Raw genomic sequence first — 26,442 nt, forward strand, 5'->3', positions numbered from 1 at the left:
TATCAGGTAAGCATAAATTTACTTTTTTGTGTTGCCGTGTCCTTGCCCTGTGCCAGGGTGTTATTATTTCAGTGTTAGTGTGTCCTTGTCTCTGTGTCAGTGTGTCCTTGTCTCTGTGTCAGTGTGTCCTTGCCCTTGTGCCAGTGTGTTATTATTCCTGTGTTAGTGTGTCCTTGTCCCTGTGTCACTGTGTCCTTGCCCCTGTGCAAGTGTGTAATTATTCCTATGAGTGTGTCCTTTCCCCTGTGTTAGTGTGCCCTTGCCCCTGTGCCATCATGTTATTATTCCTGTGTTAGTGTGTCGTTGCCCTGTGCCAGCATCTTATTATTCATGTGTTAGTGTCTCCTTGCCCCTGTGCCATCATGTTATTATTCATGTGTTAGTGTGTTGTTGCCCTGTGCCAGCATCTTATTATTCATGTGTTAGTGTCTCCTTGCCCCTGTGCCATCATGTTATTATTCATGTGTTAGTGTGTCGTTGCCCTGTGCCAGCATCTTATTATTCATGTGTTAGTGTCTCCTTGCCCCTGTGCCATCATGTTATTATTCATGTGTTAGTGTGTCCTTGCCCCTGTGCCATCATGTTATTATTCCTGTGTTAGTGTGTTGTTGCCCTGTGCAAGCTTGTTATTATTCCTGTGTTAGTGTGTCCTTGCCCCTGTGCCATCATGTTATTATTCCTGTGTTAGTGTGTTGTTGCCCTGTGCCAGCTTGTTATTATTCCTGTGTTAGTGTGTCCTTGCCCCTGTACCAGCGTGTTATTATTCCTGTGTTAGTGTGTCCTTGCCCCTGTACCAGCGTGTTATTATTCCTGTATTAGTGTGTCCTTGCCCCTGTGCCAGCGTGTTATTATTCCTGTGTTAGTGTGTCCTTGCCCCTGTGCCAGTTCGTTATTATTCCTGTGCCAGTGTGTCCTTGCCCCTGTGCCAGTTCATTATTATTCCTGTGCCAGTGTGTTCTTGCCCCTGTGCCAGGGTGTTATTATTCCTGATAGTGTGTCCTTGCCCCTGTGCCAGTGTGTTCTTTCCCCTGTGCATCATGTTATTATTTTATAGTGTTCCTGTATCAAACTTTCTTCCACTTTTTCTAGGGTAGAATCTTTCTCTTCACAAAACAATGAGCTGTGGAAGAAAGTAGAGACTCTGGAGAGCGCAAATAGGTGAGATGCGTATTCAGCGTTTGCCGTCTTTTATATGAAACTGCATATCCTCTGTGTGGCACTGCAAACCCTTCTTTGTAGGACACTGATCCATAAATAGTTCAAGAAAGATGAAGGTCACAATTAATGGGACTTTCATTTTATGTATGCATTAGAAATTAAGCATCGCATTACAAAATACCTGCATACAAAATAAATGTTTTAAAATCACTTAAAGCTGTAATTTTGTCAGCAAAATGGGCTTTATTTTGCACCCCAAGGACACACCCCTTGAAAAGCCCCTTAAGTATATGTATCCTATCTTTGCTGTTACCTATTTGAGACAGATACAAATAAGCAGCAGCACTGATCAGCCAATCAATGTGCAGCATGTAGCCTATGTACGTTGGGGGGGGGGTGGAAAAACAATTTTAAAATTTAAATTACAGAAAAATCTGGTAAAAAAATAAAGATAATACATTGCAATGTTGTTAACTATGCAAAATTAAACATTTTATGAGAAATTAAATCTTGAGTTAAATGCCCCTTTTAAAATTTTGTGATTCAGATAGAGCATGCAATTTTAAATAAGTTCCCAATTTACTTCTATCAAATTTGCTTTCTATTCTTGGCATCCTATGTTGAAGAGAATACCTAGGTAGGCTCAGTGAGCATGCACGTGTCTTGTGCACTATAGCAGTGTTTGCAATGATCTATATTGTTCGGCTAGATTACGAGTTTTGCGTTATGAGTGAAAAAGCCTCATAACACTGGTTTTTCACTACCGCTGCTATTACGAGTTTTGCAGGTATAGGTGTATCGCACACTTTTTTGGCCGTAACGCAATGTAACTACCGCACCTTTCAAAAAGTCCTTTTTAAATGGGACTTTTATAGCGCTGGTATTACGGGTTTGCCTGGGAGGCTAAAAAGTGAGCGGTACAGCCTATAATTACAAGATCTGTACCGTAAGCTGAAAGTCAGTAGTTATGGGTTTTACGTTACAAATATGTAGCATAAAACTCATAACTAAAGTGTTACAAAGTACACTAACACCCATAAACTACCTATTAACCCCTAAACCGAGGCCCTCCCGCATTGCAAACACTAAAATAAAATTATTAACCCCTAAACTGTCGCTACGGACATCGCCATCACTATAATAAACATATTAACTCTTAAACTGCAGTACTCCTGCATCACAAACACTAGTTAAATATTATTAACCCCTAATCTGCTGCCCCCAACATCACCGCCGCCACTATACTAAAGTTATTAACCCCTAAACCTAACCCTAAGTCTAACCCTAACACCCCTAACTTTAATATAATTAAAATAAATCTAAATAAAAATTACTATCATTAACTAAATAATTCCTATTTAAAACTAAATACTTACCTGTAAAATAAACCCTAAGCTAGCTACAATATAACTAATAGTTACATTGTAGCTAGATTAGGTTTTATTTTTATTTCACAGGCAAGTTTGTATTTATTTTAACTAGGTAGAATAGTTAGTAAATAGTTATTAACTATTTACTAGCTACCTAGTTAAAATAAATACAAATTTACCTGTAAAATAAAACCTAACCTGTCTTACACTAACACCTAACCTTACACTACAATTAAATCAATTACATTAATTAAATACAATTAACTAAATTACAAAAAAATAAACACTAAATTACACAAAATAAAAAAGAAATGATCAAATATTTAAACTAATTACACCTAATCTAATAGCCCTAGAAAAATAAAAAAGCCCCCTCCAAAATAAAAAAAAACACTAGCCTACACTAAACTGCTCCGCGCCTGATGTCTTGAAGATGGAGCCGCTCCGCGTTGGAAGGATGAAGATAGAAGATGCCATCTGGATGATGACTTCTGCCCGCCTGGAGGACCACTTCTTGCCGCTTGGATGAAGACTTCTCCCGGCTTCGTTGAGGACTTCTGCCCGCTTGGATGAAGACTTCTCCCGGCTTGATGAGGACGGATGCCCGGTCTTCAAAAACTGTAAGTGGATCTTCGGGGGTTAGTGTTAGGTTTTATTAAGGGTTTATTGAGTGAGTTTTATTTTTAGCTTAGGGTTTGGGCGGCAAAAGAGCTAACTGCCCTTTTAAGGGCAATGTCCATCCAAATTCCCTTTTCAGGGCAATGGGGAGCTTAGGTTTTTTTTAGATAGGATTTTATTTGGGGGGTTGGTTGTGTGGGTGGTGAGTTTTACTGTTGGGGGGTTGTTTGTATATTTTTTTTACAGGTAAAAGAGCTGATTTCTTTGGGGCAATGCCCCGCAAAAGGCCCCTTTAAGGGCTATTGGCAGTTTAGTGTAGGCTAGGGTTTTTTATTTTTGGGGGGCTTTTTTATTTTGATAGGGCTATTAGATTAGGTGTAATTAGTTTAAATATTTGATCATTTCTTTTTATTTTGTGTAATTTAGTGTTTATTTTTTTGTAATTTAGTTACTTGTATTTAATTAATGTAATTTATTTATTTGTAGTGTAGTGTTAGGTGTTAGTGTAACATATGTTAGGTTTTATTTTACAGGTAAATTTGTATTTATTTTAGCTAGGTAGTTATTAAATAGTTAATAACTATTTACTAACTATTCTACCTAGTTAAAATAAATACAAACTTGCCTGTAAAATAAAAATAAATCATAAGCTAGATACAATATAACTATTAGTTATATTGTAGCTAGCTTAGGGTTTATTTTACAGGTAAGTATTTAGTTTTAAATATGAATTATTTAGTTATTAATTGTAATTTTTATTTAGATTTATTTTAATTATGTTAAAGTTAGGGGTGTTAGGGTTAGACTTAGGGCTAGGTTTAGGGGTTAATAACTTTAGTATAGTGGCGGCGACGTTGGGGGCGGCAGATTAGGGGTTAATAATTGTAGGTAGGTAGCGACGACATTGGGGGCGGCAGATTAAGGGTTAATAAGTGTAATGTAGATAGCTACGACATTGGGGGCAGCAGATTAGGGGTTAATAAGTGTAGGTAGGTGGCTGTGACACTGGGGGCGGTAGATTAGGGGTTAATAAGTGTAGGTAGGTAGCGACGACATTGGGGCGGCAGATTAGGGGTTAATAAGTGTAATGAAGGTAGCTACGACATTGGGGGCAGCAGATTAGGGGTTAATAAGTGTAGGTAGGTGGCGGCAACACTGGGGACGGCAGATTAGGGGTTAATAAGTGTAGGTAGGTGGCGGCGACATTGGCCGCGGCAGATTAAGGGTTAATAAGTGTAATGTAGGTGGCGGCAATGTCGGGGGCAGTAGATTAGGGGTTTATAACTGTAGGCAGACGCTCCTTTATTGCAGGTGTTAGGCTTTTTTTAGCCGGCTCTCCCCATTGATGTCTATGGGGAAGTCGTGCACGAGCACGTAAAACCAGCTCAAAGCAGCGCTGGTATTTGTGTGCGGTATTGAGCTCAATGCTGCCATATTGCCTGCTAACGCCGTTTTTGCAAACCTGTAATAGCAGCGTTATAGGGAGGTGAGCGGTGGAAATAACTTGCAAGTTAGTACCGAGCCACTCATAACGCAAAACTCGTAATCTGGCCGATTGTTCTTAGGGGACCTAGTTAAAATGTCTGATTATAATGACACTATATTGCCATCTAGTGGTGATATAAAAAAATGCAAATATTGTCCAATATATATTTAAGATATAATACCTGTATATGGAAAAACTATTTGGGGGGATTGGGGATATTGGTTTAATAAAGTCAACTATAGATTGTTCCATCTGACAAGTGGTCCTAAAATGCAGGAATCTCAGATAATCACCCTTATGGACCAGTGGCGCTTAATAACTTTTTCATTTGCGCGCTAACTGTGCTCAAAATAAAAATTTATCGTGGACAGATAGCACGCCGTATTACAAGTTGAAAAAAAAAAAAAAATTAGTGCACAAGCAAAATTCCAATGCACATCAACTTCAGATACCGCAACCGCAATAACTTCTTCTCCCCAAAGACTTCTAACAGTTATCACTCTCACACTAACTCAACAACACATTAAACCAACTGCTCTAAACCCGAAGTGAGTTAGGAATACTTTACATTCCTGTGTTCTTTACGTAGAAGAAAATGTTCTTTTTATTTTTAGATATGTCTATATACTTTATATATAAAGATATAGATTGTGGGTGTGGGTGTATGTATATATATATTTAAATAACACATTTTAAGGAACATTGGAATATAGTATTTCTATTAAAAACACATTAATAATTAATCAAAATGATATTGCACTTTCCAAGGTATTTGACTGGGAAGGGCTCAAAAGTGTAAATATAAGTCTATATAAGTGTATCCATGTGTATTTATGTGTTTAAACGTGTATATATCTGTGCACATACATATTTACACATATAAAAACATAAATACACATGTATACACTTATATAGACATACACACACATAAACATATTAAGACATATACATATGCATATATATGAGCCCTTTCTATTCAAACACTTTGCTATATACCATATCCATTTTAACCTTTTTAAATTATATTTATTAACATAAATATGATATTCTTCATTAAAAAGCATATATATATATATATATATATGCATGTAATACTTTATTTTAATGTGTTTTGTGCAATTTTTTTTAACCCTTACACTTTACTTCAGGTCTCCAGTCGCAGTAAATATTTTAGCGCAGTTTCAGCTTTTGCTCGAGCACAAACTATAACTCTCAACTTGTAATACCAGCTCAAATTAGCACAGTCGCGATATCCATTAAAAGTATAGGCTGCGCTCAAATGAAGTCGACCAGGCTAACCCTTCTCTGGTTAACGCTCTTTACTATGGACTTGTAATATCAGTTGTAATAAGTTGCACGCTACTGGTAATGCAGTCCAGCAATATTTGTAATAGCATGCGCTATCATTAGCGTGCCATTTGCAATTTGGCCCTATGTTGGGCCTTCTCTTCCTCCAGGCTCAGTTAATTTAAATGGGCATGTTTTAGAACAATGGCTTGAGGTTTAAATTAGAAAAAAACAGCTTTTTTAATAAAATAAAAATCATAATAAGCAATTAATTAGAATTTTAAATGAGTAGTTTATTCAAATTTCAAAGTTGCCTTCAATTTCCAGCGCCCTGTATGATGTGACAGCAGTCAGCGAATGACAGGCTGTTATAAGTATACACTCTCAGTAGGTAAAATCGCAGTATGTTGTAGCTGATTCATGAAAGTTTAATGACTTTAGTGCCCCTTTAAGTAAACATTAACTGCTACTTTTATCGACCCCTGGCTCAACTCAGTGTAACTGATATGTGGATGGAAGAAGTATTTATACAAATGAATTTAACATGTTTGCTAGACCCCTCATGTTTGAGTGTAGATTTTATGTGACATACACATCAACCCATTGATTATGGGACACCAGAAATCTCCTCTCACATCTGTTATGTGCAGATGTTTACAAGTGACTAAAGAACTACCAGCATCCTTGAGGGAGCCCCTTCCTGAAATGAAAAAGCCACACAAAAAAATGTTCTTGTAGTTCCTCGGCAGGACACAGCTGGTGATTGGTTGAGTTGTGAGACTGCTGCTCCTGATTGGCTGCTGTAGGGGTTAAATACATGGTTGTCTAGGTTAAGTAATGCAAATAACCCATGCTCTAATTAATTACTTGGTAATATTTACATTAGAACGTCTCTTAAAATAAAAATAATAGTATTGGAATAATTCTGTGGTACTACGCCAAGCTTTTGTATATACCCAGTTTGGAAGATAAATAATATATATTGATTTACAACCTGAAGGCAATCTTCATTCTTTTGCTGGCAAACAACTAATTAAAAAACAATAAAATAAAACAAATGATCACTGGAGGCTTATTACCTATTAACCATGAAAATCCATGTGACCCTTATAATTGTATTATTTATTTATTTATTTATTTATTGGTCTGCAGGTCACTGCTTCAGCAACTACAGAAGCTACAAGCTCTGGTGTCAGGCAAGGTTCCAAGACCATGCAAACTGGCAGCCACCCAAACTGGAACATGTCTCATGGTATATACCCTCATATGTTGCTAACATTCAGCATATAATACTGATGGTGTACAGTAAACCTTCTCTGTTGTGTGGGACACTGACAGACTGGGGGGAGATCCTCTCATATGTGTGTGTGTGACACTGACATACTGAGGGAGCCCCTCTCCTGTGTGTGTGACACTGACAGACTAAGAGAGAGCCCCTCTCATGTGTGTGTGATACTGACAGACTGAGGGAGCCCCTCTCCTGTGTGTGTGTGTGTGTGTGTGTGTGTGTGTGTGTGTGACAATGACAGACTGAGGGAGCCCCTCTCCTGTGTGTGTGTGTGTGTGTGTGTGTGACAATGACAGACTGAGGGAGCCCCTCTCCTGTGTGTGTGACACTGACAGACTGAGGGAGCCCCTCTCATGTGTGTGTGATACTGACAGACTGAGGGAGCCCCTCTCATATGTGTGTGTGACACTGACAGACTGAGGGAGCCCCTCTCCTGTGTGTGTGTGACACTGACAGACTGAGGGAGCCCCTCTCCTGTGTGTGTGTGTGACAATGACAGACTAAGAGAGAGCCCCTCTCCTGTGTATGTGACACTGACAGACTGAGGGAGCCCCTCTCCTGTGTGTGTGACACTGACAGACTGAGGGAGCCCCTCTTAAATGTGTATGTGACACTGACAGACGGAGGGAGCCCCTCTCCTGTGTGTGTGACACTGACAGACTGAGGGAGCCCCTCTCCTGTGTGTGTGTGAGACTGACAGACTGGGGGAGACCCTCTCATATGTGTGTGTGATACTGACAGACTAAGGGAGCCCCTCTCTTGGGTGTGTGTGTGTGTGTGTGTGACACTGACAGACTGAGAGAGCCCCTATAATGTGTATGCGACACTGACAGACTGAGGGAGCCCCTCTCCTGTGTGTGTGTGTGACACTGACAGACTGAGGGAGCCCCTCTCCTGTGTGTGTGTGTGACACTGACAGACTGAGGGAGCCCCTCTCCTGTGTGTGTATGACACTGACAGACTGAGGGAGCCCCTCTCTTGTGTGTATGTGACACTGACAGACTGAGAGAGCAACTCTACTGTGTGTGTGATACTGACAGACTAAGGGAGCCCCTCTCCTGTGTGTGTGTGACACTGACAGACTGAGGGAGCCCCTCTCCTGTGTGTGTGTGACACTGACAGACTGTGGGAGACCATCTCCTGTGTGTGTTACTGACAGACTGAGGGAGCCCCTCTCCTGTGTGTGTGTGTGTGACACTGACAGACTGAGGGAGCCCCTCTCCTGTGTGTGTGTGTGACACTGACAGACTGAGGGAGCCCCTCTCCTGTGTGTGTGTGTGACACTGACAGACTGAGGGAGCCCCTCTCCTGTGTGTGTATGCGACACTGACAGACTGAGGGAGCCCCTCTCCTGTGTGTGTGTGACACTGACAGACTGAGGGAGCCCCTCTTCTGTGTGTGTATGCGACACTGACAGACTGAGGGAGCCCCTCTCCTGTGTGTGTGTGTGACACTGACAGACTGAGGGAGCCCCTCTCCTGTGTGTGTGTGACACTGACAGACTGTGGGAGACCATCTCCTGTGTGTGTTACTGACAGACTGAGGGAGCCCCTCTCCTGTGTGTGTGTGTGTGACACTGACAGACTGAGGGAGCCCCTCTCCTGTGTGTGTGTGTGACACTGACAGACTGAGGGAGCCCCTCTCCTGTGTGTGTGTGTGACACTGACAGACTGAGGGAGCCCCTCTCCTGTGTGTGTATGCGACACTGACAGACTGAGGGAGACCCTCTCCTGTGTGTGTGTGTGATACTGACAGACTGAGGGAGACCCTCTCCTGTGTGTGTGTGTGACACTGACAGACTAAGGGAGCCCCTCTACTGTGTGTGTGATACTGACAGACTGAGGGAGACCCTCTCCTGTGTGTGTGTGTGTGTGTGTGTGTGTGACACTGACAGACTGTGGGAGACCATCTCCTGTGTGTGTGTCACTGACAGACTGAGGAAGCCCCTCTCCTGTGTGTGTGTGACACTGACAGACTGTGGGAGACCATCTCCTGTGTGTGTGTCACTGACAGACTGAGGAAGCCCCTCTCCTGTGTGTGTGTGTGTGTGTGTGTGTGTGTGTGACACTGACAGACTGAGGGAGCCCCTCTCCTGTGTGTGTGTGACACTGACTGACTGAGAGAGCCCCTCTCCTGTGTGTGTGTGTGTGTGACACTCACAGACTGAGGGAGCCCCTCTCCTGTGTGTGTGTGACACTGACAGACTGAGGGAGCCCCTCTCCTATGTGTGTGTGTCACTGACAGACTGAGGGAGCCCCTCTCCTGTGTGTGTGTGACACTGACTGACTGAGAGAGCCCCTCTCCTATGTGTGTGTGTCACTGACAGACTGAGAGAGCAACTCTACTGTGTGTGTGATACTGACAGACTAAGGGAGCCCCTATAATGTGTATGCGACACTGACAGACTGAGGGAGCCCCTCTCCTGTGTGTGTGTGTGACACTGACAGACTAAGGGAGCCCCTCTACTGTGTGTGTGATACTGACAGACTGAGGGAGACCCTCTCCTGTGTGTGTGTGTGACACTGACAGACTGTGGGAGACCATCTCCTGTGTGTGTGTCACTGACAGACTGAGGAAGCCCCTCTCCTGTGTGGGTGTGATACTGACAGACTGAGGGAGCCCCTCTCCTGTGTGTGTGTGAGACTGACAGACTGAGGGAGCCCCTCTCCTGTGTGTGTGTGAGACTGACAGACTGGGGGAGACCCTCTCATATGTGTGTGTGAGACTGACAGACTAACGGAGCCCCTTTCTTGTGTGTGTGTGTGTGTGTGTGTGTGTGTGTGTGACACTGACAGACTAAGGAATACCCTCTCATATGTGTGTGTGTGTGTGTGTGTAACACTGACAGACTAAGGAATACCCTCTCATATGTGTGTGTGTGTGTGTGTGTGTGTGTGTGACACTGACAGACTGAAAGAGCCCCTATAATGTGTATGCGACACTGACAGACTGAGGGAGCCCCTCTCCTGTGTGTGTGTGTGACACTGACAGACTGAGGGAGCCCCTCTCCTGTGTGTGTGTGTGACACTGACAGACTGAGGGAGCCCCTCTCCTGTGTGTGTGTGTGACACTGACAGACTGAGGGAGCCCCTCTCCTGTGTGTGTATGCGACACTGACAGACTGAGGGAGCCCCTCTCCTGTGTGTGTATGTGACACTGACAGACTGAGGGAGCCCCTCTCCTGTGTGTGTGTGTGACACTGACAGACTGAGGGAGCCCCTCTCCTGTGTGTGTGTGTGACATTGACAGACTGAGGGAGCCCCTCTCCTGTGTGTGTGTGTGAGACACTGACAGACTGAGAGAGCAACTCTACTGTGTGTGTGATACTGACAGACTAAGGGAGCCCCTCTCCTGTTTGTGTGTGTGTGTGTGTGTGTGACACTGACAGACTGTGGGAGACCATCTCCTGTGTGTGTGTCACTGACAGACTGAGGGAGCCCCTCTCCTGTGTGTGTGTGATACTGACAGACTGAGGGAACCCCTCTCCTGTGTGTGTGTGTGTGTGTGTGTGTGTGACACTGACAGACTGAGAGAGCAACTCTACTGTGTGTGTGACACTGACAGACTGTGGGAGACCATCTCCTGTGTGTGTGTCACTGACAGACTGAGGAAGCCCCTCACCTGTGTGTGTGACACTGACAGATTGAGGGAGCCCCTGTCCTGTGTGTGTGACACTGACAGACTGAGGGAGCCCCTCTCCTGTGTGTGTGTGACACTGACTGACTGAGAGAGCCCCTCTCCTGTGTGTGTGTGTGTGACACTGACAGACTGAGGGAGCCCATCTCCTCTGTGTGTGTGTGTGTGTGTGTGTGACACTGACTGACTGAGAGAGCCCCTCTCCTGTGTGTGTGTGTGTGTGTGTGACACTGACAGACTGAGGGAGACCATCTCCTCTGTGTGTGTGTGTGTGACACTGACTGACTGAGAGAGCCCCTCTCCTGTGTGTGTGTGTGTGTGTGTGTGTGTGTGTGTGACACTTACAGACTGAGGGAGCCCCTCTCCTGTGTGTGTGACACTGACAGATTGAGGGAGCCCCTCTCCTGTGTGTGTGTGACACTGACTGACTGAGGGAGCCCCTCTCCTGTGTGTGTGTGACACTGACTGACTGAGAGAGCCCCTCTCCTGTGTGTGTGTGTGTGTGTGTGTGTGTGACACTGACAGACTGAGGGAGCCCATCTCCTCTGTGTGTGTGTGTGTGTGTGTGACACTGACTGACTGAGAGAGCCCCTCTCCTGTGTGTGTGTGTGTGTGTGTGACACTGACAGACTGAGGGAGACCATCTCCTCTGTGTGTGTGTGTGACACTGACTGACTGAGAGAGCCCCTCTCCTGTGTGTGTGTGTGTGTGTGTGTGTGTGTGTGTGACACTTACAGACTGAGGGAGCCCCTCTCCTGTGTGTGTGACACTGACAGATTGAGGGAGCCCCTCTCCTGTGTGTGTGTGACACTGACTGACTGAGAGAGCCCCTCTCCTGTGTGTGTGACACTGACAGACTGAGAGAGCTCCTCTCCTGTGTATGTGACACTGACAGACTAAGGGAGCCCATCTCCTTTGTGTGTGTGTGTGTGACACTGACAGACTGAGGGAGCCCCTCTCCTGTGTGTGTGTGTATGTGTGACACTGACAGACTGAGGGAGCCCCTCTCCTGTGTGTGTGTGTGTGTGTGTGTGTGTGTGTGACACTGACAGACTGAGGGGGCCCATCTCCTGTGTGTGTGTGTGACAATGACAGACTGAGGGTGCCCCTCTCCTGTGTGTGTGTGACACTGACTGACTGAGGGAGCCCCTCTCCTGTGTGTGTGTGTGACACTGACTGACTGAGGGAGCCCATCTCCTGTGTGTGTGTGTGTGTGTGTGTGTGTGTGTGTGTGTGTGTGTGTGTGTATGTGACACTGACAGACTGATGGAGCCTCTCTCCTGTGTGTGTGACACTGACAGACTGAGGAAGCCGCTCTCCTGTGTGTGTGACTCTGACAGACTGAGGGAGCCCCTCTCCTGTGTGTGTGACTCTGACAGACTGAGGGAGCCCCTCTACTGTGTGTGTGTGACACTGACAGACTGAGGGAGCCCCTCTCCTGTGTGTGTGACACTGACAGACTGAGGGAGCCCCTCTCCTGTGTGTGTGTGAGACTGACAGACTGAGGGAGCCCCTCTACTGTGTGTGTGTGTGACACTGACAGACTGAGGGAGCCCCTCTCCTGTGTGTGTGACACTGACAGACTGAGGGAGCCCCTCTACTTTGTGTGTGTGTGACCCTGACAGACTGAGGGAGCCCCTATCCAGTGTGTGTGTGTGACACTGACAGACTGAGGGAGCCCCTCTCCTGTGTGTGTGTGTGACACTGACAGACTGAGGGAGCCCCTCTCCTGTGTGTGTGTGTGTGTGACACTGACAGACTGAGGGAGCCCCTCTACTGTGTGTGACACTGACAGACTGAGGTAACCCCTCTCCTGTGTGTGTGTGACACTGACAGACTGAGGTAACCCCTCTCCTGTGTGTGTGACACTGACAGACTGAGAGAGTGCCTATCTTGTGTGTGTGTGTGTGACACTGACAGACTGAGGGAGCCCCTCTCCTGTGTGTGTGTGACACTGACAGACTGAGGGAGCCCCTCTACTGTGTGTGACACTGACAGACTGAGGTAACCCCTCTCCTGTGTGTGTGTGACACTGACAGACTAAAGGAGCCCCTATTGTGTGTGACACTGACAGACTGAGGGAGCCCCTCTCCTGTGTGTGTGACACTGACAGACTGAGGTATCCCCTCTCCTGTGTGTGTGTGTGTGTGTGTGTGTGTGTGTGTGTGTGTGTGTGTGTGTGTGTGTGTGTGTGTGTGTGTGTGTGACACTGACAGACTGAGGGAGCCCCTCTCCTGTGTGTGTGTGACACTGACAGACTGAGGGAGCCCCTCTCCTGTGTGTGTGACACTGACAGACTGAGGTAACCCCTCTCCTGTGTGTGTGACACTGACAGACTGAGAGAGAGCCCCTCTCCTGTGTATGTGACACTGACAGACTGAGGGAGCCCCTCTCCTGTGTGTGTGTGTGTGTGTGTGTGTGTGTGTGACACTGACAGACTGAGAGAATGCCTATCTTGTGTGTGTGATACTGACAGACTGAGGTAACCCCTCTCCTGTGTGTGTGACACTGACAGACTGAGAGAGTGCCTATCTTGTGTGTGTGTGTGTGTGTGACACTGACAGACTGAGGGAGCCCCTCTCCTATGTGTGTGTGATACTGACAGACTGAGGTAACCCCTCTCCTGTGTGTGTGTGTGTGTGTGTGTGTGTGTGTGTGTGTGTGTGTGTGTGACACTGACAGACTGAGAGAATGCCTATCTTGTGTGTGTGTGATACTGACAGACTGAGGTAACCCCTCTCCTGTGTGTGTGACACTGACAGACTGAGAGAGTGCCTATCTTGTGTGTGTGTGTGTGTGTGTGTGTGACACTGACAGACTGAGGGAGCCCCTCTCTGGTGTGTGACACTGACAGACTAAGAGAGTGCCTATTATATGAATTAACTGGGTATAAAATGTTTTTGTCCACTCTACAGGTTGTGATCTTGTGTTTTGTTCTTGCTTTTGGGTCCATGATCCCATCTTTACCAGAATTTTCCTCTGGTTCTCAGATAGTGAGATCAACCCCGCTCCTGGCTCCTGACCTGTACACCCTAAGCCAGGGTAAGTGTCATATGTAGTGATCTTGTTTCATTTATGATTTTATTTTTATAGCATTAATTCGCTATCTGAGGACGACATGAGCCTCACGTTCAGACATTATCAGTTAATATTAACAGAATTCTGCTCATTAGCTATTGATTGTAGGGTAATAAAGAAATACACAGCCTTAAAGTGATGGTAAACTTTAAATGTTTTAAAATCAGGTCCAGAATCTAAGTAATATTTTACAGGGACTTTAACCCCTTAAGGACCGGAATTTCAGAGAAAAACGCAGAGAAGACCAGAGAATTTTTTAGCACTTTTGCTATCACTCCATTTAAACAGAAATAGAGCTTTGTTTTTTATTTCCCTATCAAGAAGACTATGGCCCCTATTTAAGAAAGTCCGACAGTGCGGATCAGGTCTGCCAGACCTAGCTGAATACAGCGAGCAATACGCTCGACGTATTCAGCATTGCACCAGCAGCTCACAAGAGCTGCTGGTGCAACGCCGCCCCCTGCAGACTCGCGGCCAATGGGCCGCCAGCAGGGGGTGTCAATCAACCCGATCGTACTCGATAGGGTTGATTTCCGGCGATGTCTGTCCGCCTGCTCAGAGCAGGCGGACAGGTTATAGAGCAGCATTCTTTGTGACCGCTGCTTCATAACTGCTTTTTCTGGCGAGTCTAGATAGGCCTAGATAGGCCCCTATATATTTTTATTACTAGCCAACCCAAGGTATTGATCATGCCACAAACTTTGGGTTTCTCACTGAAATAATTTAAATACTGCTTGTGCAGTCATAACACAAATAGTTATAAAAGCTTTTCTGGCCATCCCCTTTGTGAAAAAAAAAAAAAAAAGCTATACTGGCAGCCAGTATGAAGTTTTATCACCTTTCTTTTTTTTTTTTTATTAATTGATTTTCTTTATTTTCTGCAGTGTAGGGATCCTTCCCTTACCCTCCCACCTACCTGATCCTTCCCAAACATATATATATGGTATATATAACCGCCCCCTCCCTAGATGCCATCATCATAGGTACTGACACATGTTTTTAATGTTTACTATTGTTTTTTTTATTTTCCTGTAGTGTAGTAGTGCCCCTCACACTCCCCAACTGATTGTCACTGAGGGCCCCTCCCTCGCCACTTTTTCTTAGTGTAGCATCCCATCCCTCCCTCCACTTTTTTTCTATAGCATAGGGTACAATATATAGCTATAACTATATATATATATATATAATTATATATAGGTATAGATATAAACAAATATATGTATGTATATATATATAATTATATATAGGTATAGATATAAACAAATATATGTATATATATATATAATTATATATAGGTATAGATATAAACAAATATATGTATGTATGTATATATATATATATATATATATAAATATCTATTTAGAAATACTTAGAACATATTCTATGTGCAGAACATTGGAATGTGAAATATTTACAGTAAAAACACAGTATAACACAATTAAATATGCTGAACCTGAAATGGGCCGGCTCCTAAGTTTTACATTCCTGCTTTTTAAATAACGATAGCAAGAGAACGAAGAAAATTTGATAATAGGAGTAAATTAGAAAGTTGCTTAAAATTGCTGCTCTATCTGAATCATGAAAGAAATAATTTGGGTTTAGTGTCCCTTTAAGTATAAGCAACTGCTTATTGCTTTTTTTATTACAAAAATGAAACAGACTGTGTAACATCCCTTTAAAGTGATAGTACATTTGAGTTATTAGCTAAGTTGTGATCATTCAAGCGTAATAAATAAGTATGGCCTTCATTGATCAATTTAGAACAGGCTCTAAAAAGCTAAGGTGATATTCTATTATTTATTTAAAGAACAGATATACAGGATGTTTTGAATCCAAGATTCAAGGAAAGTCCCTCTAATTTAGGGGATCTGTTATAAACAGGGTAAGATATATTAATCTGAGGGAGAACATTCTTAGTGCATATGTGTAGATAGAAAGATTGTGAATCCCTATGGGGGATATCTATCAAAGCCTCAACTATGCTGCATTCGCCAGCACCAATACGCTCGCCTAACATGTACGGGGCGATGAGCATCGGACTGTTGTTAACAGTCATCGATCTCGCGTCTATTCGGCTTTTTACCAACTTTATTTATACCCTGTCACTAAACGCCGCCACTATACTAAAATGTTTAACCCCTATCCCGCCACTGCCCGACACCGCCGCAACCTAAATAAAGTTATTAACCCCTATCCCGCCGCTCCCGGACCCCCGCTGCAACCTAAATAAAGTTATTAACCCCTATCCCGCCACTGCTGGACCCCGCTGCAACCTAAATAAAGTTATTAACCCCTAACCCGCCGCCACTAAATAAACGTATTAACCCCTAAACCTCTGGCGTCCCACATCACTTATACTAACTAAACCTATTAACCCCTAAACCGCCAGCCCCCCACATCGCCAAAAACTAAATTAAACTATTAGCCCCTAAACCTAACAAGCCGCTAACTTTAAATTAAAATTACAACATCCCTATCTTAAAATAAATTTAAACTTACCTGTATAATTAAAATAAACTATTTTTAAACTATTAATTAACCTACCCTAACTATTATACTACAATTAAATTAAACTACCAATTAAATTAACTAAATTACATATTAAAAAACCCTAACCCTACTCAAATTATTTAAATCTACTATTAAACATTATCTCATCCTATTGGCTGTTCCAATCAGCCAATAGGATGGAACAGCCAATAGGATGAGAGCTGCTCAAATCCTATTGGCTGATTGGAACAGCCAATAGGATGTTAGCAGCTCTAATCCTATTGGCTGATTGGAACCTTTCAGCCAATAGGAATGCAAGAGATGCCATCTTGGATGACGTCACTTGCATTGAAGTTCCAGTTTACGGCAGCGACCGTATAAAGAGGAGCTCGGCGCCGGATGTCTTCAGGATGGACCCGCTCCGCGCCGGATGGATGAAGATAGAAGATGCCGTCTGGATGAAGACTTCTTGTCGCCTGGATGAGGACTTTGCTGGCTGGATGAAGATGGAAGAGGCTGCCTGGATGAAGACTTCTTGCCGGCTGGACTTCAATAACTGTAAGTGGATCGTCGGGAGTTAGTGTTAGGTTTATTTTAGGGTTTTTCGGGTGGGTTTTATTTTTAGATTAGGGTCTGGGCTGGTAAAAGAGCTAAATGCCCTTTTAAGGGCAATGCCCATACGAATGCCCTTTTCAGGGCAATGGGTTTTTTATTTAGGGGGTTGGTTGGGTGGTGGGTTTTACTGTTGGGGTGCTTGTATTTTTTTTTACAGGTAAAATAATGATTTCTTTGGGGCAATGCCCCACAAAAGGCCCTTTTAAGGGCCATTGTAGGCTAGGTTGTTTTTTTTTTTATAGGGCTATTAGATTAGGTGTAATTCTTTTTTATTTTTGATAATGTGTTGGGGGGGTTTCCGTAATTTAGTGTTTTTTATTTTTTGTAACTTAGCGTTTATTTTTTTTGTTAATTTAGTAATTTTTAATAATGTTTAATAGTAGATTTAAATCATTTGAGTAGAGTTAGGGCTTTTTTAATTTGTAATTTAGTTAATTTAATTGGTAGTTTAATTTAATTTATTTTAAGATAGGAATGTTGTAATTTTAATTTAAAGTTAGCGGCTTGTTAGGTTTAGGGGTTAATAGCTTAATTTAGTTTATGGCGATTTGGGAAGCTGGCGGTTTAGGGGTTAATAGGTTTAGTTAGTGGTAGTGATGTGGGAGGCCAGAGGTTTGGGGTTAATACATTTATTTTGTGGCGGCGGGGTCCGGGAGCGGCGGGATAGGGGTTAATAACTTTATTTAGGTTGCGGCGGGATCCGGGAGCGGCAGAATAGGGTTTAATAACATTATGTAGGTGGTGGCGATGTCGGGGGCGGCAGATTAGGGGTGTTTAGAATCTGGGCTTATGTTAGGGTGTTAGGTGTAAACGTTACTTGTTTTTAACCACAGAAATCAATGGGACATTTGCCAGCAATGAACATAAGCTTTTGGTGCTTTCAGACTCCCATTGATTTCTATGGCATCCGCAGCCTCCAGGGTGGCGGATTTAAAACCAGGTACGCTGGGCCGGAATAGCCGCACGCGTAACTGTTAGAAATTTGATAAATGGGAAAAGGTGTCAAATAGAGCCAAATGTGTATTCGGAACATCTGTAATGACGTAAGCATCGATCTCCGGCGGATTGAGACCGGCGGATCGTATGTTACGTCACAAATGTCAACTTTTTCCGGTCTGTAGGCTATGATAACTAGGTCGGATCAAGCTTGCAACAATTACGCTGCGGAATTCCAGCGTATTTACGATTGACGGCTTGATAAATATCCCCCTATATCTCAACAGCAATCTTAATCTAATAAGTATAAAGTTCTTATGTGGATATTAGTGTATGGATCAATAAATATCACTATGTGGTATGAATGGTTAGATCTATACAAATATATTTTATTATAAAAACAATTCCGCTATGCGGTTTTTCAAAATTATTATCAATAAAAAGTTTCTCATGAGAAATAGGGACGTCTCCCTATATAATCTCCCTATATAATAAGTAGATATATTTGATAAAAACAATCTTAGTTTATAGGTACCTTATAATAGTATGAAAAATTATTTGTCCGTATTAGTAACTGGTGTTTGGTTGCTTTCTTAAACTCCTTATATGTGCAAATGCAACTGTCCGTTGTAGCAGAGTTCGTTCTAAGGTGCTCAGTTTGTGGTTTATGTGCAGGTTTCAGCCTCTTTGTGATCTGATGATAGCCGGTACGTGATTGGCTGTCAAGTGTAGCTGTATGTGATACGTCATTGAGTATACCAGTTACTTTGTTTCCAGTGTGGCAAAGTGGATCTTTATTGCGGTTGCAATTATTCCTCCTCTGTTGTTAATAACAAGGAAAAACCGCTGCCGTATGGCGTGCTTTGCGGTGTGTCGATCGAAAGTGATGTCACGGAAATGCATCACGTGGCCTTACGCGTTTCGTGAGCGTCTATGCTCACTTCATCAGAGGCCCGTTCTAAATCCTTTCTTTTTAGGGTCACATTTACCATCACACTTGGGAGGAGTGTGATTCACTAAGAACGTGGCATAGGTAATTAATTACTAGCGCCTCTGACTATCTCGCCACAAAGACCCCTTCATTGATCAATTACCCTATTTATGCTTGTAAAAGTTTTAATTTCATAAATTATCTCTCAAATATATGCATGCTCCGGTCACCCCACACTAGAGTGCTTTTTTTAATGGCCTTTTTTTTTCTTCCAATCCAAGCGCTTGTCAAAGAGCTTGTATACAAGAAAAAAAAAACACGTAGGAGATGAACATACGTTTTTTGTCATAGCTTGACTGCCTCCCTGCTAGTTTACGATATACACATGCCCACTTGAAGATAAAACAAATTCCCTGTCTGCCTCATAATTGAATAAGAGTTGCTAAGATACAAGAGGATAACATTAGCGATCCTTAGCATTACTTTTAACATTCTTTTTTTCCATAATGTCCCCAATTTTTTTTTTGTCATTATTAGTACACCTAATAAATGCTCGTTTGAGCAGAGGGATCATGCTCTCCCAATACACATACCACTATCAAGTGACCACAACTTATAAATAATATAATAACATTATTTTTTGCCATATTGTCCCCATATTGAAATAAATATTTTTTTCAACATTAGAAGTACACTGAATAAATGCTCATCAATAAAGAAATATCACCAATAAATTGCCAATTCATGTTTCCCAAAACAATCACTTTACACAAATTAAAACGCTTGTTTATGCAGGGGAATCATGCCCTCAGTAACGGAGTACAAATCACAGTATTCCATAGCTCTCAGCTCCAGAAGTAAACAATGAATCTAGTTATTCATTATTTACATTGGAATTGATTACGGGCATTTGCGCATACGTAGGATGATCTATCTTATATTATAGTATTTACTACAGATGTTACCAGTTTGTGCGCTTGTGTAAGCTATGTGCTTTTTTCTTTTCCCTTTATGTGTAATACGTATTGATTTCCTGCATGCTCTTTCTTTTGCTGGATATATATATCGATATATAGTTTGCACAGGTCCAAAACCCAATTTTATTCCCAAATGCCACCTATTAGCCCGTGTAACTTGTACAATTTGCACACGCCCGCTCCTTGTTTGTGTAATTCTTTCTAATTGTGCACTTTGTGTCCTATATGTGTATTTTACAGTCCGCTCAAGAAACCTTCTGTCCTATGATGAGGGGTCACCTGAGGAAGTCCCCAACTCCATGTTGGGGATATCAACCAGAGGTGATTGGATCACAGAATCAGCTGCTTTGAACCAGCGCCTTGAGAACACAGCCCATGAACGGGACAAGTACCTGGGAGAACCAGAAACCAATAACCAGACAGATGAAATAAACAGGAGGCAGAAGAAGGGGTAAGATGTTTGTCTAATAGTTCAAACTTTTTATTTTTTTATTTTTGTCCTCTTTCTCAGATTTAAAGGGACATTCCAGTCAAAATTGAAATACACATAGATGAATTATATCACTTTGAATAGAAACATATTTACAATATAAATGTATTAGCAACAATGCTTCTAGTAAAAGTTTTCACTGTTTTAGTGTTAATATTTTTTCTCTGCACGTGCATGTGAAGCATAGTTAGATATTCTCAGTTCACCAGCATTTCAAATACTGCAGCTGCTCAGAGTACCAGTGGGGCTTGTATCATGTCAGCAATTAACAAATTGAGTCATTACCTGATGGTACAAGCAGCTTAGGCTGTCTGAGCAAGTGCTTTATTTAAAATACTGGTGCATATAGGTTTTATTAGAAGCATGTTTGCTAATAAATGTATTTTACAAAAATGCTTCTACTGAAAACTGAAAAGCATCCACGTGGATCCTAATTATGACTGGAATGTCCCTTTAATTCTTGTCTTCTACCATATATTATAGCAGGACAATCTTTGCTCTGTCCAGTACAACTCCAATGTTTCTATCACCCATACAGTCTCCTATAATCCACATATGCACCCAAGTGACCATTAAAGGGACCACCCTCACTCAAAATATCACCCGTAAGAACGTCCATTGTACAGAACTGCCACATGACCACAATGCCTCACACCTAGCACAACCCAACCAGCACAAGCCTCCCTAGGACCCAATGGACCATGCCTCCATTATCCTTCTAATTCCCCACCAGGACACAAGTGGCGCTCCCTATTGCTTCACCTCCCAGAGTGCATTTCCATTCCTTAAAGAGTCTTTCATGATTCAGATAGAGAATGCTATTTTAATCAACTTTTCAATTCACTTCTATTGACAAATGTGCTTCATTCTTTTGGTAACGTTTGTTGAAGAGTAAATCCAGTCTTTAAAACTCTATGGCAGAAGTATTAACAATGTCTAACACTGCTAGAAACAATATTGTGACTAGGTAGATTTACTTTTCAACAAAGGATACCAATAGAACAAAGTAAATTTAGTACCATTAGTAAATTGGAAAGTTGTTCAAAATTGTATGTTCTATCTGAATCATGAAAGTTTGATTTTGACTGTATTATCCCTTTAATATACAACAAAGCATTGTTTTCAGTCCTGATTTCAAGGCCACGCCCTTCATTTTACTCCTCTTCCTGCCTTTCTGTGTGAAACATTAAAAACGGCCTGAGGCATCGCTCGTTAAAGTCCTCTCCATTAAGATTCTCAGTGACAACTGAGAACAAGAATCCAGCTTTATTTATAGAGCATTGAAGATCCATAATTTGAATTTCCATCTAGTCTTAAACCTTATTAAAGGGACACGGAACCCAAATATTTTCTTTCGTGATTCCGATAGAGCATGCAATTTTAAGCAATTTTCTAATTTACTACTATTATCAATTTTTCTTCGTTCTCTTGCTATCTTTATTTGAAAAAGAAGGCATCTAAGCTTTTTTTGCGTTCAGACTCTGGACAGCACTTTTTTATTGGTGGATGAATTTATTTAATTGTTCACCAAAAATGGGCCGGCATCTAAACTTACATTCTTGTATTTCAAATAAAGATACCAAGAGAATGAACTAAATTTGATAATAGGAGTAAATTAGAAAGTTGCTTAAAATGTCATGCACTATCTGAATCACAAAAGAAAAAATTTGGGTTCAGTGTCCCTTTAAGAAATTATCCAATCAAGGATCTTTTAAAAATCTCTCTAAATGAAGACAATTGTATTTTTCTATAGTGTCAGTTATCACCAAGGACCTTTGAGCAGTACAGGAAAACTTTGACTCTGTGGGTTAAGCTAGATAAGTACACTTTGGGATATTATTGTACTGGGGGATACTCAGAGGAGGATTATTTGTGTGCTAGGCCTTGCTAGTGGGAATCCCAGAGTTTTGAGCTGGATGGTTATGGGTGTGGGTGTCTTTTTGTAGGAATGGGGCCTTCCTAACAATGGATTAGGTTCTTCGGCAGGCTGGAGGGTACCTTGGGTGCTAGGTGGGCTATAAGCTAAGGTGCCATGCTGGGTGATGAGGCTCCTTTAAATTACTTTATAGCTTATGGGGATCCCAGTAGTTTTTCTTGTTGTGGTATTTTTAGAAACACAGCAGATAAAAGCACATGACAACCATCCAGTGTTTTCCAGACTAAATAAAAATAATGGGTTGCAATCAAGATAATAGAATTGTGGCAAAGTATAGTTTTCTTGATGTTGGTATTTTATTACTAGTTTCTGATTTAATAGTTATATTATAAAACTAAAAATTCATCATTCTGAATAAAACAAATGTTTGTCTGATCAGTAACAGATTCTGTTTTCTGTCTGCAGGGACACAGGCTCCAGTTTCTTGTAGGGTCAGGGGCAGCTGGAGAGGGGGTCAGTAGCTGAACATGCCACAAGCAAGGAGGAAGTGGAGAATTGCTTGGAAGTCTGGAGTCAAAGACTAAGAATCTAAGGGAAATCCCAGACTCCAGCACTCACACCAGCTCACCCTTAGGTGTTCTAAGCCTTTAACTGAATTTTTTGGAGTACAGCAAGACTGACTCAGCAAGGCTCCAGGCGGAGATCACTTCGCTATTTTGTGCCCGTTCTTGGTTAAGTGAAGGCCGACTATGCTGCAGCTAAGGCCATTTTGAGTTTTTTCACCTTTGACAAACTCCAGTGATTACATTTGCTATCTAATAAAGGGGAGTCTACTTTTATTAAACCCTTCCCTATCAGATGGAATCATCAAGATTTGAAACTCGCACCTCATACTGTTTTTTTTTAAACAAAGAACATTCATCCTTAGACTGCTGGCAAAGGACTCATGAGGCCCTTATTAGCCTCCAGACCACTCTCCTGCCTGCTGCCCCCTTGTACAGACCACATCTGGATTTCTGGAGATGATTTGATAGTTAGCGCGAGCTTTATATGCATGGGAGTTTTGTTACACTTCCTACTCTGATCTTTGCAATGTGCCTGCTTTAATCAAGCAAAATAAAAAAATAGCATCAGCAAAATGAATCTGTGTGTACTGTCGGAATGAGAGGGAAACAGATAGAGGTGGATAAAAAAGATAGTGTTTGAGAGGGAGGTCAAGAAGCCCAAAAGAAGAAAATGTCAAAGAAAAACCACATGGTTTAGTGAGAACAATAGGTGAGAAAAGAAACAAAGAGCAAAATAGGTAAACTCTCAATGTAGCAAGAGAAATTTGGGGGGAAAAAGATATTATGCAAGGCCTGTGCTACAATAGAGGCTAACCAGGCGACCGCATTATGGCGTCCCTGCTGGGGTGGGAGAGGGGGGGAATTTGATGCATGACATAAATGTTTTTTTAATGTATTTATATATATTTTCCTGTTTTACTCTTTTATTGAAGTTTTTCTTATGTATCAACAAACAATGAAAGTCATATTACAGAAGTCAAGAGTACAATACAGCAAAATACTATATATACTGGCAATAGTTGGTTATGTGACTTGTGGTAAGACATACATTAGAAACCTCTTTTATAATAATAATAATGTTATCCTATGAGCGGCTATTAAGCTGACCACTTGTGGGCCATCTAGCGGTATTTGATATGTATCTCTTGATAACCACATGTAGAATTACTCTCAGCTGATAGAGATGGTCACTCATGGACCTCTAAGAGAATTACATATGAGCTAGTTGCAGAGGTAGTTCAATACTAGACAAATTTGTAACAGGTCACTCTCTGCAATATTCTAACTTCTGATTGATAAGTTAGCTTGCCTCAGGACAAAATATGACGATTTAAGTTTGTTTTGTAGCTGGCATTTATGCAGCAATATATATTGATTCACATAGAGCTGACACATAAGTATTCAGCAGACTATGTAGTTTAATTAGTACAATTGTATTATTGTAGCTTTAACACAGTTCACATAAACAGTCAAAGGTTAGGACGTTTTGAGAGGTAAGTTTTGAGATATAATGTATATGGAAACTAGAAGCTCAGCATCCTTTTCCCACACAATTAGTAACATAAATGTCAAGCATATGTTATAACAGATCGGCATAAAATTCCGATTATCCTAATATCTTGAAGGTATAATCTAGATTTTATTAAAGACACAGAGACGAGTATTTTATGCATTACTCTTTCTTTACTACTCAATGCAGCCTTTTAAAGAACAATAACATTGATAAGATAAATATAACATAATACATAATATAAGCAGCTAACAGAAGCTTATTATAATGAGAGAAAAAAACAACCAATCAGCACAGAGGATCGTCTATAAACTGAGGACCTAGCTAACACTCTTCCTCTTTCTAATTGATGCTCAAAAGAAATAAAATATTAAGCATCATGATAAGTCCAAAAAGTCAGAAACAACAAAGTAAAGTGAACGCCAACTTCCTGTAGAATTGATGTATGAAGCTCCATGGAAAGTTGAATTTGATAGAAGGTAGATTAGATGTCCAGAATTCGATGGGTGGATGAAGCCTCTGAGTTGTAGGAGAAAATCCAGAAGATGAAAACGAGTTGAAATTACATGGATACTGTTAAGAAACAAGAAATATTAATAACATATAATAATAAATATAAGGGTGGGAAAAAATACAATTATCAGTTCGTGGAGGGAAAATACTTGTCTCTGTGTCTTTAATAAAATCTAGATTATACCTTCAAGATATTAGGATAATCAGAACTTTATTACAAGACCAGAGACTCCAATTTTATGCAAGTTTAAAGCAAATTAGGAGAATAAATTAAGCGAGGCGTGTTGAATGGGTCTGAAGTAAAATTGTTTAAAAATGGAGTCAGAAGACCAATCAGCAGCATTTAAAATTTGCTGGAGAGGAGCCGCTTTTAAAAAGGCTTTTGAAGCAGCAGAACCTCTGACTGAATGAGCTGAAAAGGAAATGTTGATACCAGCCTCTTTCATGACCCATTTAACCCACCTAGCAATAGAGGTAGAGGTGATAGGAGCATGAGGAGGAACAAAAGAAATAAGCAGTTGATTATAGTCAAGTTTCCTAAAAATCAAGGTTCTAGATTCATATGACTTTAAACATTCGACCACACACAGAGATGGTTCGGAAGGAAGATAAGGGTAGAAGATGGAAGTAGATAAGGTTTTAGTTCTGCGAGAAAGAAAAAAGGTAACTCCTTCAGGAGAGAAACGTTTAGAGTTCCAGTCCAAAGCTTTCACATCAGATACTCTTCTGAAAGAAATAAGACAGAGTAGGGTAGCAAGTTTAGCGGAAAGTTGTTTTAAAGACAACAAGTTATTATCTGGCCAAGATTTAAAAAGGGAGAAAATTAAATCTACATCCCAGAAGAATTCATGTTTGGAAACAGGAGGGCTTTTTAATCTAATGGCTTTAAGAACTCTACAGACTAAGGGGTGTTTGCCAACAGGCAAATTATTAATTAAATTATGTCTGGCTGAGATAGCTGACCTATGAACATTAATAGTCCTGTATGCTAAGCCTGAGTCAAAAAGATGGGACAGGTAGTTAATAATCTCGGTTAAATCCGAAGAAACAGGATCCAAATCCCTTCGCAAGCACCAGCTAGACCATCTTGACCATGCGGCAAAATAGCATCTCCAGGTACCTGAGGCCCAGGAATCTTGAATGAGGGATCTAGCTCCCTCCGAAAGGCCTCGGAGAGACCAGGGTCCCCTGATATTGTCCATGCTATCAGAAGAAGAGAGCCTTGGAGAATTAGACTGTGATATTCGCCCTCTGGGTTGACTAACAGGTGAGAAAGCGGAGGAAAAAGAATGGGAAGATTGATGGACATTTACAGAAGGGAGGGATACCAAGATTGGGTTGGCCAAAGGGGAGTCACTATAGTTAGGCATAGGAGATCCCTGCGGACTGTTGAAATTGTCCTCGGGATCATTGAGAATGGAGGGAAAGCATAAGCTTTCTGGGGAGGCCATGGGTGTAGAAAAGCATCTATGGCCGCCGCTTCTGGATCTGGGCGCCAGCTGAAGTATGGGCAAATTTGAAAATTGGTCCTGGACGCAAAAAGGTCCAAACAAAAAGGACCTCTGAGAGATTGAAGGAATAAAATTTTTTTCCTGTCTAATCTCCAATCGCTGGAAT

The 26,442-nt window shown here is 41.8% G+C and overlaps 1 protein-coding gene across 1 annotated transcript in view; it reads left to right on the plus strand.

Moving 5' to 3' along the window:
* The window catches only part of CREB3L1 (cAMP responsive element binding protein 3 like 1), a 231,122-nt gene extending 207,743 nt beyond the window's left edge, over positions 1–23,379 (plus strand). Inside the window, exons 8-12 of the mRNA XM_053720296.1 lie at positions 1,090–1,158; positions 7,072–7,171; positions 13,759–13,885; positions 20,111–20,321; positions 22,702–23,379. Of these exons, the coding sequence (XP_053576271.1) occupies positions 1,090–1,158; positions 7,072–7,171; positions 13,759–13,885; positions 20,111–20,321; positions 22,702–22,726 (532 nt within the window). The 3' untranslated portion in view covers positions 22,727–23,379. The remainder of the gene's footprint in view (positions 1–1,089; positions 1,159–7,071; positions 7,172–13,758; positions 13,886–20,110; positions 20,322–22,701) is intronic.
* Positions 23,380–26,442: the final 3,063 nt, after the last annotated feature.

The sequence above is a fragment of the Bombina bombina genome, chromosome 7 (assembly GCF_027579735.1).
Source record: "Bombina bombina isolate aBomBom1 chromosome 7, aBomBom1.pri, whole genome shotgun sequence".
NCBI classification, from domain to species: Eukaryota; Metazoa; Chordata; class Amphibia; order Anura; family Bombinatoridae; genus Bombina; species Bombina bombina.